Genomic DNA, 18,694 nt, shown 5'->3' with positions numbered 1-18,694 from the left:
CAGACTTGCTGTATCCGTGGTCATCAGCAGGATCAGCATTACCAGACGCGGGTAGGTACGTCTCAACAATTTCAGGGCACCCATTTTTGCCACGAATTTTATATATATTATGGGAGAGAGGAGAATCGGCACATGAATTTCACACAATTAAATAGATTAGCACAAAAAAATTGATGGAAATTTAGCGCGTTGGAGGTAATTTTAAAACAATGAGACGAAACAATTCCCAAAACTAATGAAAATTTTAGAATTGATGAATTAAAAAGAATTGAGAGAGAAATAATTCCCATTTCTCTCTCCTCATTATGATAATTCCGAAAGAAATAATTCCAGAATTGATGAATATTCAGAACTAATGAAATTAATGATTTCGCAGTTGATGAAAATTCGGAATTAATAAAAAGAATTAATTCTAGAATTGATGAAAATTAATGGAATTATTAATTCCGCAATATTGATGAAAATTCAGAATAAACGGGAGAAAAACATCGAGAATTGATGAAGACTCTGAATTAATGGGAAAAAAAAAACTCCGCGATTGACGGAAATTCACAATAAGTGAATGAAATAAAAAATTTATTATTTATTTTCTAATAATTTATCGTGATTGCAGGGCCTCATATAGACCGGGGCCAGGTGCTATCGCACCTGTCGCACACCCCGTAACGGAGGCTTTGGATCTCACCAAGGGTCATTTATAAGTAATATTAGGCACTCCCGCCAACATTTGACAGCATGTTTGAGGAGAATCGTGATGTCCAGTATTGATTTTAACACGATTTTCTGTTTTTCTTTATCAAATATGGCCACCCTAATCGTGAAGAAATGAAAACTCTTCGCGTGCGCATTATTTTATTATATTTTCCGTCGAAAAATGTCTTAAAAACATCAACCTTGGTTGTAACGACATCTCGGCTATAACAAAAAAATTTCGTGGATTATAACCCTTAACTGGCATGGTGGGGGTCATTTTGACCCCACACGCATTCTTAATCTCGCCACCCATTGAGAAAGAAATGCACCTGGATGATCTTGTTTTCAGTACCTTTTTCAAGCTAGTTGTTTAAAGTGTGTTTGATATAAACTTATGATGTTATTCTACTTTTTCTTTCCTCTATATCATTGATCAAATTTTCCGTGGGGTCAAAATGACCCCCACCCAGGGCTGGATTAACCATTAAGCAAAATAAGCACGTGTTTAGGGCATCAAGAGAAAAGGGGCACCACAAATAGTTTGCCAAAATGTTTTTGTATAATTTTTTTTCCAGCATCAAGCATCCGGCAAAAAATCCTAAAACTTTTTGATTGATTGTATAATTGAAGATATATTCAAAGCATGGCACAAGCACAAATACAGAAAAACTGATAGTATTGCAAACTAGAGATCACGTTAATGCTGAGTTTTTTAATGAGATTTCGTGCAATTTCTATAAAGTTAGCTTGAGCTTCTTTTTTAACAGCATCATGGGGGTAGGGGGAATTTGACAAACTGATTTTTTTGAGGGGACCCTCTCTACCAACTAAAAATCCCTGCCTTACCAATTTGCATACTAACTCTCGCAAATTGTAAACAGATCTACTTGTCACGAAGTCCTTGGATTGTGTCCGGGTGAGACTCACGCATTAATAAAACAAATCACTGTCATTCTCAACCAACATGATAAATACTAAATCGATACAAAAATCACAAATTTAAGGCTTTCTACAGAAGGACGTGAAGTTAAAAATGCTGAAATGTTTGAGTCATTAGCGGATGAAACTTTTTTTTTTTTCAAACCGAGCACAACTCAGGTCTATCGCCATAGGCAATTTTCTACCTAGTGAGTTGTGCCGGAAGTTAAGTGTGTGTACCTAACAGTTTGAGTGCGTGTCTAGTGTTGGGTATGATTTTTCAGTGCTGCCATCTATATCTCAGAAGTGAAGTGAGTGATGTGTAGTGACTGAATATTTGTACTGTTTGTAGGACTGTTGCTCTCTGTGGCGAGGTTTTTTAACGGGGAGATCGGCTCGCATTTGCGCCTCGAAGTTGGGAACCATAGAAAACCAACTTCAGCCGACCACCACTGTGGTGACGGTGGGGCTCGAACCCGGGTTCCCGCGATGCGAGTCCGTCACTAGCGGATCAACTGTATGGTTTCAGGGGTTTTATCTTATAGTCAATTATTATTATTACCCGTGCGAGACAGTTCCGGCACCTCTCTGGCGTATAGTGGCGTAAGTCGCACCAGTACAATAGTCCCAAGAACTCGCTGCTGTATTCCCAGACAGATGAAATGCGTCAAAAATGGTCGCCCGGCAGTCCAGTGGAGATAGCCTCTGATTGTGCAAGTCTGGCTTCGAATCCCAGTTCTTCGATGTCTATTAACACTAACAAATTTCCTGTACAGATCTTATGGATCTCTTGGAAGTGCATGAGGATCATGTTTGAAAAAAAAAAATCATAGGTTTCACTGCGAATCATTCAGTCTAGTATATGCTCATAGTTTAAAATTTTGCATTAAGTTGAAGTGAAGTTGGTTTTCTGCGGTTTTCTCCCAACTTCGAGACGCGAATGCGATCCGATCTCCCCGTTAAAAAGTCTCGCCACAGACAGCAACAGGCCTATAACGTTACAAGTATTCAATCATTACACTTCACTCACAATTTGAAGTATAGATGGCAGCACTGAAATATCATACACAACACTAGCTACACACTCAGACTGTTAGGTGCACTCACTTTGTTCCAGACTCTGCCACGAAGCTGGGCTGGGAGAGATCTCGGCAACGGGATAAGTCCGGTGGCAGAGACCCTGGCGTTCATTCATTCATTTCATTGTGTTACCGACTTGGAATAAGACTAATTTTAGCGCTTGTGAGAAAATGCAGTAAATAATATTTTAATATGTAAATTTTATTTTCTGAATATATTTGAATCATATCAATTCTCTTTTTAATCATGAAAATTCCGTTCAAAAAAATTTAATAATTAATTTAAATCAAATTTCAAAAGTCATGTATCCCTCCATTTCTTTCGAATGTGTGTCTTAATGAAAGAAAATTTTTCGGAAAATAATTAAAGAAGTTTGAAAAATTATTTAGTGAATTAATTGACAGATGAATGAAGTCATGTGAAAAACCCATTGCTTTTATGAAAATTTCTTTTGTTGATTTTTAAAATGCGTTTATACTTGCTGGGGTCAAAATGACCCCCACGACGCCAGTTAAGGGAATAACCGAGTTACACTGTATATGTTTTTATTTTCGAGGAAACTACTGTACATGCAACTCGTACTCATTCCTCTTCGGAATTTCTAACGAATTCCTCCGCGCGAAGCTCGTGACGTCACTGAAGGTGGTCACCTCATCTATAGCTATTGGATATAGCAGGCCAACGATTGCGCTATCTTTACCCCCTTTTTTTTGCAGTATATATCCAATGGCTATAGGTGAGATGACCTTCCTCAGTGACGTCACGAGCTTCTGTTATAGGTGGCGCGGAGGCCTTCTGTTATAGATGGTGTTGGTTCGAACCTGGATCCTCAGGACGAGAGTGCAGCATGATGCCCACACGACCGAAGTGACTACAAATAATAATACTTAATAATAACTAACAATAATTACTCCCGACAAAACATCGATTTTCGACCGAACGATGGCGGTTGTTTAAAAACGAGCGTTGTCTGTATTTTTTGAAAAGATATTGTGTAAGTATATACATTTATTAAATTTAGCATTCGCATAAATTGGCATTGCATAAATAATGCATAAAAAGCAAGCAAACACGCTTCGGTTATTCAAAAGAAATTTGATTAGACCTATGAAAGCTTGATGGAAACCGAATTTGATTTGATTAGAAATTGGGGTCTAATCATATTACCGATCTTATATATTATTAACATTTTCGGAACATGAAATTTCCAATAAAATTCGTTTCTTACACACTTCAAACATGAAAATGAAAGTATAGGGTAATATTCTGTGGCCCAACATCATCAACATGATAATGACATTTGAATAATTAATGAACGCTTTCGTAGATATTTCTTCAACCTAGATAATGTTCTCCAATGAATATATTTACGAAGGAGTATGAATGCGGTTGTCGAGATTATGTATAAAATATGTATTTGAAATTATATATTGAACCTGAATTAAAGTAATTGAATCTTTCATCGCGTATTTCGCTGCATATTGAATCTGTTTACTTGTAAGTGGGATCGAGATGTAATAAAGAATTAACAACAACATTCATGTTGTCTCAGTGTTTTGAAGGATAAACCGAAAGATATTTTAAATTTAAGAAGTTTTTAATAACATTTTGCTCCTTGAAGGGTTTGTTTTTTCTTCTTCTACGCTTTCAATTAATGTAGGTTTAAGATTTTCACGAGGTTTTAGGTTTGTTGAAGCTTTCGGATTTGTTTTAGCTTAAGTGCATGCGTTGTTTTAACCTGATCATTGTTTAAACCAGAGGTTTTCAACCTTTTTATAGTCGCGAGCACTGCCTTTGCCCCATCATCAAAGTAAGAGCACACGTACGACAAATTCGGCATGCGAATGCAATTCGCACATGGTTACTTAATTGGAAAGTTGTCGTTGGAAAGTGCTGGCGAGCATGAAATTGCACACGAGCATCGAGCGCTCTGGGTACGTTATAGGGGCAGCACCGTGGTGGGGGTCGCGCGCAACGAGTTGAAGATGCCTTGTATAAATGGGTATACGCGCGCTATATCAACACCACCTACAGAACAAGGGCTCCGCACGAAGCTCGTGACGTCACTGAAAAAAGGTCATTTCACCTATTGCCGTTGGATATATCCAACACCACACTAAATATATTTAGTGTGGTGTTGATATAGCAGGCCGACGCATGCGATATCTTTACCTTATTTTGCAATATATCCAATGGCAATAGGAGAAATGGCGTTCATTGACGTCACAAGTTTCGTGCGGAGGCCTTGTTCTATAGGTGGTGTTGACTATACTGGGAAGAACATTAGCTCGCCCAATTGGGTGCTTTGCACCCTACTCCTTAATTTATTCTGAAACGCGTTTTTTTTAATTTAAATTTTTGTAAATGTATATATTGAAAACAACATTTAATTAAAATGGAAGAATTTACGAGTAAATACTAGTATTTTTATTTGATATGGAATCTTACATTATTCCACGCACAGGCCGATAGTATATTCTTGACAAATACAGGGTGGGCAAAAAGTCCGTAAAAACTTTAAAAATTCATAAAAATCGGGAGAATAACCGAAATAAAAACGGTTTGCAGGGTTAGCATCGCTAGGTCACGGGAATGTTTTTAAGACGGGAAAAACAGCCGATAGGTGACACTGACGTACACGAGTCAAAGAAAAGATACGCAAATAATGAACACAGAATGCCTCCAAACCGTTTTATTACAGCAGTATGTGTTCTCCGTGATCACCACCATTACAGGGGATAACACATTGCAGGCGAGTCCCAAATCCAGCAACGGCAGAGTGCAGCAGGTCCACATACACGGTTTACAACGGTGAACTGATTGTGGATTAGGAACGCAAGTTCTTATAACCGTCTCATTTGCATATTTCCACCGAAGTCGCTCGTGCCAGCGCCCTCTATCGGCCGTTTTTTTCCTGTCTTAAAAATAATTCACGTGACCTAGCGATGCTAACCCTATTTTTATTCATTTTTAAAGTTGTTACGGACATTTTTGCCCACCCTGTATTTTAATCAGGAACGGAATCGTCCAATTCAAACGAAATTCGTGAATTTTATGAAGTAAAAAATCATTTACGCAGTTTAATATCACGTAATGAAATGTCGTAATACAGTCGGCGTACACCACTCGCCCTTGTTCCGTCGGTATCGGATGGTCACGAAAGGAAAACATATAGCGCATGGTTTCCCAAGTGGTCTTCCGTGGAACCCCTGGGGTTCCATTACAGGTGACTGGGCCCTGCAAACTTTTTATTTCAGTTATTTTTCCGGTTTTTATTCATTTTTAAAGTTTCTACGGACTTTTTGCCCACCCTGTATACTTACTGGACTTGGAGCAGCTAGTTTTTGTGTTCCTGTCTTTTTCTAGCGCACATAAAAAACAGTCTTTAATTTTTTTGCAAATGGTTTGGAAGCTGAAATTTTTTTTCCAGATTCTTCCTTTAAGCTGGAGTGCGGACTGTTTTCCTATTTGGGATCTGAGTGGCTAGGGTCTTTCTAGGTGGAAGAGAGCCTTCTTTTCTTGAATTCATTTGGCATTTCTTTCGTTGATAACGAGAACACCCTTGCATTGATTGCAATGGTGAGCAATGCGAAAAAAAAAAAAATTTCATAAGAAAAATCTATTTGAAATTTTAGTAGTAGAATATGGAACGCCGATTTCATCTACAACATCCACGACATCTTCGGATTCCATAAGAGCTATGGTAAGATCTTCTGAGAAAGATCTTGCGATAGCTCTTAGGCTGGCATTACTCTATAAAAGTTTTGTAAAAGCTTTTTGATTTCCAATTCAACCAATAAGCGTCTCGGTTACGTTTGCTCAAATGTAACCGAGACGCTTATTGGTTGCATTTTCGAAATTTTATAAAAAAAATTTTATCAAACTTTTATAGTGTAATCCCAGCCTTAGGCCTTTAAAAAGTCTCGCCACGGAGAGCAGCAGACCCACACACAGTACAAATGTAATTCAATCATAACACATCACTCACTTTTGAAATATAGATGGCGGTACTAAAAAATCTAACGCAACGCACTCAGACTGTTTCGTACACACACACACTTCCGGCACAACTCACTAGGTAGTAAATCTCCCATAGATGGTGATAGACCTGAGTTGTGCTTGGTTTGAAAGAAAAGAAAGGCCTATTATTAATTCTGACTCGTATATTGTTTTTTCATCTGTAGAAACATCTTCAAATTTTTTTTGTAGGCATTTAATCTCATCTTCATAACTCAAGGGGGTGTTTAACAACACATTCAAGTGAACAAAAGAGGGAATTTCGCGTCTGACACGTTCCCCTGCTAAAAGATGACCTCAGAAGCAGCTACATTAGGTTATACTAGTTCTCAAAATAGCAAAGTTATAAAATTCGTGATATATATTCGGTTGGGGTGCGAAACACCCCCTTGCACGTGATCACGGGTTAAGATGCTTTAAGCTCTTTGAAGATTTTTCGAATCTTTGATAACGACTTGGTTAGTCCTTTAGGATATTCAAGTTTTGAAGGTTCCTTTAGGATATTCAAGTTTTGAAGGTTCCTTTAGGATTTAAGTTTTAAGAATTTCTTGGGGCTTTAAGCTTTACAGATTTCTTGAGTTATTAAGCTTCGATAAATAAAAACTTTTTTGAAGCTTTAAGCGTTGAAAAAAAAAGTTATTGAAGCTTCAAAAGGGTCTCACGACCCTTAAAGTCTAATTTTCAAAAATGACTTCAAAAATGTTCATTAAATTGCAAATAAAATTCTGAAAATTTCATGTCAATCGGTTAATTGGTTCTTTAATGATAAAAGGAATAAACAAATAATGAATTATATAGTAAACAAGTACAAGAAAAAACACTTTGAACGTGATTTTCTCAGATTGCAGTTTTGAGCTCATTCGTAAGAAAAAAAAATACTGCCACAACTTCTGTGATGAAAATCTCCTAATTGCCCAGGAGAATTAAGACGTAGGATGCTTATGGAACAAGAATGTGTGCCTAGGATGAGCTAAAACATCTGGGTGTCCGAACATTGGCTGACTTGGACACTTGGACCAGGACATGTGACGCAAACATGACATCGATTCGTCGTTGAACGGCCTACACGACTAGTGACATCCAACGAACGCGGACGGACCGCCACCAACGGAGTTTGACTATCGAGTCCGTACATGCCAAGGACGATTCTTAGATCATGATTTATCATAATTATTCCGTTGATTTATACTCCTGTAATTGGACTTGTTATTCTGTTATACAAATTTATATAGATATATATATACATATTTAATAAAATTCCGGATGCACCCATCTTTCGGGAACGCTTTGATATCTCCTTGAGATGGAAAGCGTTGTGTGTCCGGTCCTTCAATGTTCAATGCCACAATTTCTGAAATTTTTCAAAAATGTTTATTCGGCATGTGTTAGTAAAATAGACCTCGGATTTAGCAATTGAATGAAGGGAAGTATTTTTAAGAAAATGTTGAATTTAGATTTTTGAAATTTATATATATTTTTTCGAAATTCACAAAACTTTAACCAATATCCAAATATCTAAGTTCGAGGTCTATTTTACTAACGCATGTCAAATAAACATTTCTGCAAAATTTCAGAATTTTTAACCTCACGGATGAGTTTCTTGCATACGTTTACACTAGAATTCACACATTATTTCTTTCTTTTATTATGAAAGACCAAATTAACCGATTGACACGAAATTTTTTCTCAGCATTTTAATTTTTTAAATGAAATTTATTTTGGGAGACATTATTGAAAATTCTACTTTAAGAGTAACGAGACCCATTAAATACGTTGGAAAAAAAATTTATCCTTGATGAAAAGAAATTTTATGGCTTTCAGCATTAAAAGAAAATGATTGAATTTTGGTAAAAGAAAATTGATGTTTCAAGCTTTGATAAAAAAATTTTTTAAGGCTTTAAGCACTGAAAAAAAATTGTTGAGCTTTGATAAACATTTGTAGAGCTTTGAAGAAAGTTTGTTAAGGCTTTTAGAGCTTTGATAAATGCTTGCGTAGAGCCTTTCGGCTTTAATGAAAAAATTTGTTGAAGTTTCAGTTTTTTGCTTTCATCTGCTTACACTTAGTTCCATCATAAATTTCATTTTATTACCCGATTATTTCATTAAAGAAACCACTTCGTGAGAAACTTTATTCACATCGGTCATGACTGACTGCGATTAATAACTATAACACAAAAATGAAGAATAGTTTGAAGTTACGTGCGTATGCGAATATTTTCCACCTTTTCAAGACGACGGAAAATTTCATGAAGATGACGATCACGTGTTGAAGCAACGTTGAAATGAAACAGAATCAACGAACAGTTTTTAACCGAAATATACAGGGTGTCCCGAAAGCATAATTTTCATTCGAACATATACGGCAGGCATCTTCACCCCGTTGCTCACGAGCACCACGGTGCTCCCTGAAGTACCCAGAGTGCTCGATGCTTGCGTCTGATTTCGTACTCGCGAGCACTTGATCAATGTTCCAATTAAAACACCTCTTAAAAATTGCATTCAAGGATTGAAATCATCCCCTGATTTCATGCATTCCTATGTTAAACTTGCCGTAAGGGTGCTCTTCTTTTGATGACGAGTACAGACAGTGCTCGTGACTGGAAAAAGTTTGAAGACCTCTGATATACAGGATGTCCAATAAAACTTGTAAATAGTTTAAAAATTCATAAAAATTGAAGGAATTGGTTTTCGAAAAAGTAATTCTTACGATTTGCTGTTTATGTGTGTTTTTAACAGGCAAAAATTTTTCACATAGAGAACACTGTACGAATGCAAATAACTAGAAATACGTAAGTCTGAGGCTGGTCCGAGTCCTATCAAATGCAGTGTGTTTCGTCAAGCTATTTGTGGCTGAGGTAAAACAACTTCACCAATAACACATTATCCACCAGTGTCAACATCACAATAAAAGCCTCACGTAAGTGCCAGTAACAGGAAAATTCAGAAATGACTGCATTTTATAGGACTCTGATTTGCAGGGCTAGAATTTTTATAGCCTGAAAACTTCCAAAAAGTGCTCTATTAAATATTCATTTACGCTCTTAAAAAATTGTAAATATGTCCTATAAAACTAAAAAGATGTCCTAAAATTTTGTTCATTCCTATCTCAAATAACATTAGTTTTAGCAACATAATATGATGAAGAGAAGTGTTGATGCAGTCTAAACTGCGTATTTTGAACCATTACTTATTATATGAACAGAAATCATTCGTTTTACTATCTAACCTCATCGAGCCAAAATTCCCTTAAAAATTTCCCTTTTGAGCGAGTTTTTTCCTCCTCCAAATTCATAAACAATGTGCTGCCATCTATAGGTAAAAATACCTAACCAACTAGTGTATTTAGCTTTAGAAAAGCACAAAATTAAAAAAAAAAAGAATTATATTAAATAAAAGAATAATTTTTATTTAATTATTTAATAAAATATATCACTAATTATTTAATAAAATATATCACTAATTATTTAATAAAATATATCACTAATTATTTAATAAAATATATCACTAAATAATATATAATTATTTAATTAAACTCAAAATCTCCCACAAACGCTAAAAAAAATTCCCCCATTTACCAACTTCAGCCAATTTTTCCCCACGTGTTACCATCACTTACAGCGATTCAGATGATTAATCTGTATTTACAGCCGCACATCAGTTTCCTTGAAGGGCTGGTATTTTTATGCTCTAACAATTCAGTGTCATTGCTGATAATTGATTGAAAAACCTGAATTTCGGGATTTTTCACCAATCAGCAACGTTTTTTAGTGCATAAAAATCCTAGCCCTAAGAGCTCTCCTCAGAGGCGGTAACCGAAATAAAACCGCTTTGAAGCGGGATTGGAATAGCGAGGGTGAAATCTACTTCTCATCGAAAATTATGAAACATGCATAATATGCCTTAAAATTTTGGAAATATGCTCCATCACGTAAAAATAGTGAAATATGCAAAGACATAGAAATCCAACGCCCTACTGATTTGCATATTTCGTGATTTGCTTTCGTCTGCAGCACCCTCTATCGATGAAAATTTTAACTAATCTTTTTCTGCACCAAAAAGGGGGGAAATCCTTTGTAACAATAACTTTTCGCAAACCGTATTCAAATATATACCAATCCCTTCAATTTAAACTATTTATGAATTTATGGGGGAACTGTGTATATGATAAATAAAATTCCTTCTCGTTTCATGAAAGTTCTGCTTTCAAAAAATAACCTTAAATTTTCATTTTAGGACATTTTCAACTATTTATAGCCATTTGATGGCCACGTATCCATCACGTGAGCCAAGAACTAGAAACATTAAGGGAGAAATATTTCGTCCGAATGGAATGTTTCGTGAAAATATGTGTTCGGGTGTTTCTTTTCTCATTTTTACCATTATTCTACCATTTTTATCGATTTCGAACCGAAATTGTTCTCCTACATTCATGTATGGAATTTTCTGGTAACTTCTATTACCCTCTCAATGCGTTCTTTGAAGCCGTACGGGGGAAAAAAGGCTATATAAAAGCCAAAAATAATTACAGTATCCGATAATTTCTCTTCGATTCAATTGAAAAGGCCATTAACAGTAGCACTAATAATTTTAGCGATCCATTGGTCCATGTTGCCATATACTTAATGGGAAATGAGTTTTATAAAGGGTTCTTTTATGATCAGAATCGATACGTATTAGCCGATTATTCTGCTATATGTTCGGGGGGAAAGTCGGTTTATGGTCTCATTCCATTGAGAAACATATCAAGATTGGAACTTGACTTTTTGGGTGTCCCAATGATCACTGGTTGTGATCTAATTGAAAGAGATAGTCGGTTATAATAGAAGCATTTGATGTACGAGGGTGATCCGGAAAATGAAGAACGTTTTCCTTTCCAGACATAATTGTTTGAGACAATGAAACGAAACTTATTTTACAACGTATGATATACCTTGGCTATTTTCTTACATAATCGCGAAACATAATTCAAATTTGAACATTTGTCGTAACGGTGTGCTCAAGTTTTACTATGCCTTCTGCATACACGGTTGCCGCCACAATTTTGAACCAGCCGGTAACGGCATCTTTCAATCTGTCGTTACTCCCATAGTGAAGATCGCCAAAACAATCTTTAAGTTTTGGGGAAAAGGGGATAATCGTTGCCCTCAACGATTATCCCCAAGTCCAGACTATATGGTGGATGCTCAAAAACGTGTGCGGACGTGCGTCATCGTGAAGAAACGCAACACCGCCTTTCAAAACAAACACTATCCAGCCGGATGACCTGCACCAGGAGTGGAAAAATCGTCCAGACCAGACCAGAATAGAATGTTTAGCCGATTCCCATCCAAAAAGGGACGACTGTCGGCATACGAAGTGGCGAGGAAGGCCTATGAAAATCAAAAAGGTTGAATGGTTGAATAAAAGAATAAGTTCTGATTGGTTCAACAAACTAATAAGTTCTGATTGGTTCAACAAACTAATAAGTTCTGATTGATTTAATAAAAATATATGTTCTGATTGGTTGGACGAGTAAGCTATGATTGGTTGAATAAAAAAAATGGTTCTGATTGGTTGAATAAAAAAATGGTTCTGATTGGTTGAATTAAAAAAAATTGGTTCCGATTGGTTGAATAAAAATATTGTTTCTGATTTGTTGAATAAAAGAATAATTTGCGATTGGTTGATTGAAAGAATAAATTCTGATTAGTTGAATAAATAATTTGGTTCTGATTATTTGAGTTATAGAATAAGTGCTGAAAGTGGAAATGGAGTACTGGAAGTACTCAAAGTAATCTTTCAGTACTTATTCTTCCAATAAAACATTCGCAGGCAATCTACATAGCGATGGCAGTAATAAGCGTATTTTAAGAAGAATACTTTGCCGCTGTGGTGGTCGAGTGGTCATAGTGACGGACTCGCATCACGCCGGGTTCGAAACCCCACCGTTGCCACAGTGGTTGTCGACTGAAGTTGGTTTTCTGTGGTTCCCAACTTCGAGGCACAAATGCGAGCCGATCTCCCGATTAAAATGTCTCGCCACTGAGAGCAACAGGACTACAAACAGTACAAGTATTCGGCCATTACACTTCACTCACTTTACTTCTGAAATATAGACGAGAGCACTGAAAAATCAGACACAACACTAGATACGCACTCAGATTGTTAGGTACACACACTAACACTTCCGGCACAACTCACTAGCTAGTAAATTGCCTAAAGCGATAGACCTAAGTTGTGCTCTGTATGAAAAAAAAAGTATTTTAAGTTCTTTAAATAGAATAGACACCCCTCACACCCTTTAACACGCTATAAAAAGCATTTTGCTCATAAAAAGCATTTTGCTCAGAAAAAGCATGTGAAGTCCAACATGTGTGTGTGTGCCGGCGGTAACAAAATCTCTCCACGAAGTAGCATGCCGATTTGCTAAATCTTGGAGATTTTATGCTGCATGTTGATTGGTCATTGTCGCAGTCAAATTAAAGTGTTTATATGTATGGGTAGATTTAACCATTCTTACAAGGTTTCGACAGGTGGCTGATTCGGGAATTAATGAATTTGGGAGAGAAAATTCAAACACACACACACACCTTTGGATAAGTCGTCATCTGGTGGCATTGGCAGCAATGTGAGCTTTGGCCTGAGTTAGGTATGACTGTCTATGTACGGTCCCGTGCACCGTACACGAGCTCTAAGGAAAGAGGTTCGTAGCCTTTGTAGTGTAGTGGTCTAGAGCACTCACCCGGCAAGCGAGCTTTCCCCGCATTGAATCTTCTTTTTTGAATGCATCAGCCAGCTGTCGAAACCTTGGATACCGATTGAACGTCGTCCGTTTGAATGCCGAACATGGCTTTATCTGTCGAGGCATTGAATTCTGTTACAGCATTTAACCGAGCCTGTAATTTTAATTCCCCATTTAAATTTTTAATAGTTTTTCCTGTTAATAATAATGATGATGTATGAAATATGTCTATGCATTTTTAATTTTTTTCTTGAGTGACGTCTGATTTTATTTCGCAGGATTCCGACCGGATTTCATCGATTGAATGGGTGTGAGATGTGGATGAAGTAAAGCTCTTTCTTCTGAAGCGTTCTTTTTTTTAAATTTGGAAATTCAAGGTGAACCCTTTCCATCCCTGAGGTAATTCCTGTTCAAATATGTTCATTCGAAAAGAAAATTTTGTTGAATATACGGGGTGGTTGCGACTTAACTGACCTTACTCAGAACCGTGTAGAGCCTGTTCTGATTGACATATTTCATTGAAACTTGGTAATATACGGTACATCGAACATGGGCGGTAAAATTGTTTTAAAAATAATAGTTTAAATTTTGACCACCAGGTGAAAAGTGGCACATCAAGAACAAGAAACTCAAATTAGAAACATTAAATTTTATTTAATCACAGCATTTGTTCAATGTACAATACATTCGCGTCATTCACCTGCTCAAATGAGAATATTGAGGAGTGCTCTCCTCAAGCAAGGAGTGCTTTCCTCCTAAAAGGTGTTCCGTTGTACATGCCTTTTACGCCAAACTTCTACAGCAGCAAGTCATAGACTACTGTCTTTATGCAAGATGGCCATCAAGTCAAGGAACTGCTTCGCGCTCACCTTGGACATGCTATGGTAATTTCGACGAGAAGTTTTCCGAAAATGGCTGACCTTCTCGTTCTCCGGACTTGAATACCTGTGACTTCCGATTGAGGGAATTTCTATCAATGGAGGAAACATACAGATTCTTGCTTGAATTGAAAGCAAACATAACACGCCATATTGCTGCGGTTCCTCGGAAAATTCTTAACACTACTGTTGAACATGCTGTAAAGCCCTTGAATCGCGTGATTGATGCAAATGGAATGCACATTGAACAAATGATGTAATGAAATGAACAGTTTGTGTCTTTTGATTTCCTTTCGTCCCGTTTTACCCTGATGGTGGAAGTTCAAACTATTATCTTTTTATTGCAGTTCTATTTTTCCTCTTTGCCTGCGTAACAGTCATACTAAGTTTCAATGAAGTACTACCAGCAGAACGGGCTTTACGTAGGTCTGAGTAGGGTCAGTGTAATTGTAACAACCCTACTTGTAGCTTTTGTATTGTCAAATCTCACCGTGTTGTCTTCCGATTTCAGCCATGATATCAGCGATGCCAGCCGTGGCCGTTAGGCGCGGCAGAAAGAAGAGCAAGACTTTCGGCCGATTCGGCAACCAACAGCCGCCGAGCCACCATTCCAGCATCACATCCCTCAACCGAAACCGCAGCTTCACGAAGCGCGCCGCGCACCAGAGCATCAGCACCATAAGCAGCGTCCAGCAGCGCTTCCGGTACCGCACATCCAGCGACATCGACCGCCAGAGAAGACGCTTCCTTGTGTATCTTGGCACCCTGTTCCTGTTCACGGGCCTGCTGTTGCTCTTCATAGGCGTCGGAGCCAGCGTCCCCGCCGCACAGACGGTGGGCCTGTTGCTGATAGCTATGGGAGCCATACTCTGCATGATCAAAGTTTTCTACTCCGAAGCGCAAGCCACGAAAGTCGTACAGAAATTGCCAGTCAACGAGGAATCCGAGGATTCAGCCGACAACTTGACGTCGCCACCTCAGCAGACAACCAGCAACGACATTACGCCCGTGGCGGAGGTTTCCGAGTTCACGGCACTGCCCCAACACGCTGTATCACCGAGTCAGGACTCGGTCGTAGGTAACAGCCACCACCAGCAGACAAACAACAGCATCACGCCCAGCAGCGTAAACAGCGTCATCACCGAGACGCAGGTGCTCATTCCTGAAGCTCCGGAGAAATATTGACCGAGAGTCGGAAAGAACAATGCTTCGAACAAGCTAACGAACTATCCACAACAATAAAAACAACACAGTACTTGTCAGCTGGTAGTTAACTGGGAGAAGTTCCCACAAAATCCATCCCTGATCTCTTCCAGAACAGAATTAGAATTTTACCCCTGAATTAATAAAACTCCGGAAGGTGCTCAACGACACATCAAGGTGAAACCGCCGCTATATTTCTAGACTGACATCCGAGCTGAAAGATACCTCAGCAACGTGATAAGAGTCGTTGGCAGCTTCTTCTATTAAAAAATTTTCAGCTTTTAAAAGTAGATAAAACAATGATCATTCATATTAATTAACCAGAAACAATTTTCTACCTGACATAAACAGTGAATAAAACAGCTTCATCCCGAGAAGTCCAGCTCTCCATTCTCTGGTGCCATTCCACTATATATCAAAGCTGGACACACAATGAAATCTTGAAGCAAGCCAATGCTTATTTCATTGTGAAAAAAGAAAATTTATCTCATCTATATTGAAATTGATACCAGCCATTACAGCCAAGTTATTCCATATCGATGATAATACCCGATACATCTGACAACATAATCCGTATTTTATGGGACATTACTTTTTTTTATGCTTGTAAAATACACGAAAGATTTCTTTAATATCTTTCATTGGCTGTTATATTGCTAAAAGAAAGGGAGCGCAAGAGGTCATAAGTTGTTTTCCATTCAACCAATCAGAACTAATTCTTCTATTCAACCAATCAGAACTAATTCTTCTATTGAACCAATCAAAACTAATTCTTCTATTGAACCAATCAGAACTAATTCTTCAACCAATCAGAACTAATTCTTCAACCAATCAGAACTAATTCTTCAACCAATCAGAACTAATTCTTCAACCAATCAGAACTAATTCATCTATTCAACCAATCAGAACTAATTCATCTATTCAACCAATCAGAACTAATTCTTCTATTCAACCAATCAGAACTAATTCTTCTACCAATTAGAACTTGTTGCTTTGTTAAATCAACAACAACCTACTCTTTTGTTCAAGTAATTAGAACCATTTTTTATTCAACCAACCCAACTTTTTACTCTGAATTCTTTTCAGTGTGAATTAATGATACCCGTATTTCTCTCTATGGATAAAATATGGTCAGTTTAACTACTAGTATAACGAATCACCATTCTCATTCAGACAGGAGTCTAATGAGTATTCCCCTTGAACATCTAGTATTCAAATACTCCTTAAACATACAAGCATTTCAAACAATTGTCAAATTTCAAAAACCCTCCGAACATTGCAAAAGAGTGTTTTATAATATTTTCGGGGTGATGGTTATTTTATATATCTCGCAATATGCAATTACCTTTCCTGTAGTTAGAATCTGAACCAATATATAATTAATCAAATAATTTTTCTCCTATAATTTGATTTTCTCTCATTTATACAAATTTTGTTATTTTCTTATTATATACCGGAAGGAATTATAACAACTTCCTTCACAATCACTTAATCGTATGCCAAACAGTATTATATAGAGTGACCAGACTTCCCAAGGTGATTTCTGATCTGCCACCCCGGAAGAGTGTATTATAAGGAAAAAAAATTTGACTGAAATGGCTGTGTGATGTCCTGGTTTCGTTTTAATGAAATCTGGTCACTTTAGTATTATCTCATTATAAGGTTAAACAAAATAATGTTATGTACCAGCTGACAAGTGACTTCCAGAACGAAACTCGCGTTTATACATTCGTAAGGAATGCAATGGAATATATAAATGACGAGAAATAATGAATTAATTCATTTATACTCATGTCTAGAAATTGTGCTTTCTGAAAATGAAACTACATGTGTAATAACATGCATGCCAGTGCATTTCTTCGAATAACAAGATGAAAATATAAAAATTGATGATAATAACAGGTGTCATCATCGATTCTATCTGACCTTCGAACTTGACAATGGACTGTAAAATGATCTCGATTACAAAAGTGAAAAAATGTTCACGCACGTGGAGGCACGTGCATAAAGGAAAAAAAAACCAGGACTCTTATAAAGTGACTCACGTGAAAATATGTGCGTTGAATATATTCGGAAAGTATGACCTGTATGTTATTTTCTTTTTCTTTAATTATACGTGTATGTGATGTTTTACATTGAATTTACTGCTCTATAGTAGAGACGGGATTACAATGGAAAAAAAAACAAAAAAAACAAGATTTTATTTAGTTTGAACTTTGGTGACATGATCCCGTCATTTCTTCTTAAAAAAGTGTAAGTATGGGTAACATATATGTGATTTAACGAGTGCTATCCTGTCATTTCACGGCAGTATATTGATGTTCTCATCGAAGATGACCCTTGTAAATATGTTTTACGAAATGTTGAACCCGTTTAATGTGCTAACTGCTTCTCATTTATATTTCCAGTCTTTTTAAAACGCAGCAGTTACTGAGGTTGTGTAAATGGTTAATGTTTTTGCTCGGGAAATATATGCAGTATAATGTTTAGATTAAGAAATAGTGTTGTTTCTCCGAGCGTATAAACACTTGAAAGAGATGGGGGAAATGAACTCTTAAAGAGCGTGTGTCGATTCATGAAAACACGCTTTCCCACTCTTTCAAATAACGACGCCGTGTTGGAAGTGTTTTTGTCTTGTACAGAATTGAATTTCGCTTACGAGTTTTAACATTCATTGCTTGACATTTTTTTCACGCATTGCATGATTGGCTCGATTAAACATCTGTTTTACGAGAATTTCGCGCGACTGAGGACAACCCCCAAATAAGCACCGACCAATAAGAATCCGTTCCTTATGAATCCTCACCGCCAAGTTCGGCGCGGTTTCCCCTGAAACAATCGAAACATTTTAACAATAGCTTTGTTAGCCAGAAAGTATATGAAAATTTGCGTTTTTTGATTCGGGTAAGATACAATAACGGCCATATTACAGAACCTTGTAATTTTTTTTCGGACATTGCTAAAGCCTATTTACACAGAAACATTTAACAAAAGAGACTGTCGCTAAAGAATTTGCAGAACTAAATGATGGACTCGATATTAAGGTCAATTCATTATGGACGAAACATATATAGAAACTGCATCGTTTGTGTGGATAGCCCTTCATCTTACAGAAATCCAGCTGAAAAACACTCAATTCAATTTCTTTTCGTCCAAACCTTCCTTGCCATTGTAAATGCTTACA

The 18,694-nt window shown here is 37.1% G+C and overlaps 1 protein-coding gene across 1 annotated transcript in view; it reads left to right on the top strand.

Moving 5' to 3' along the window:
• The window catches only part of LOC149069004 (uncharacterized), a 117,759-nt gene extending 100,074 nt beyond the window's left edge, over window positions 1-17,685 (top strand). Inside the window, exons 2-3 of the mRNA XM_089250634.1 lie at window positions 13,708-13,828; window positions 14,819-17,685. Of these exons, the coding sequence (XP_089106760.1) occupies window positions 14,821-15,492 (672 nt within the window). The 5' untranslated portion in view covers window positions 13,708-13,828; window positions 14,819-14,820 and the 3' untranslated portion in view covers window positions 15,493-17,685. The remainder of the gene's footprint in view (window positions 1-13,707; window positions 13,829-14,818) is intronic.
• The last annotated feature ends 1,009 nt before the right edge of the window (window positions 17,686-18,694 follow it).

The sequence above is a fragment of the Pholcus phalangioides genome, unplaced genomic scaffold (assembly GCF_987345545.1).
Source record: "Pholcus phalangioides strain wild (caught in Gottingen) unplaced genomic scaffold, Ppha-v1.0 ptg000024l_1, whole genome shotgun sequence".
In the NCBI taxonomy this organism is placed as follows: Eukaryota; Metazoa; Arthropoda; class Arachnida; order Araneae; family Pholcidae; genus Pholcus; species Pholcus phalangioides.
The sequence above is the reverse complement of the archived record's forward strand: the minus strand, read 5'-3'. Positions and strand labels throughout refer to the sequence as shown.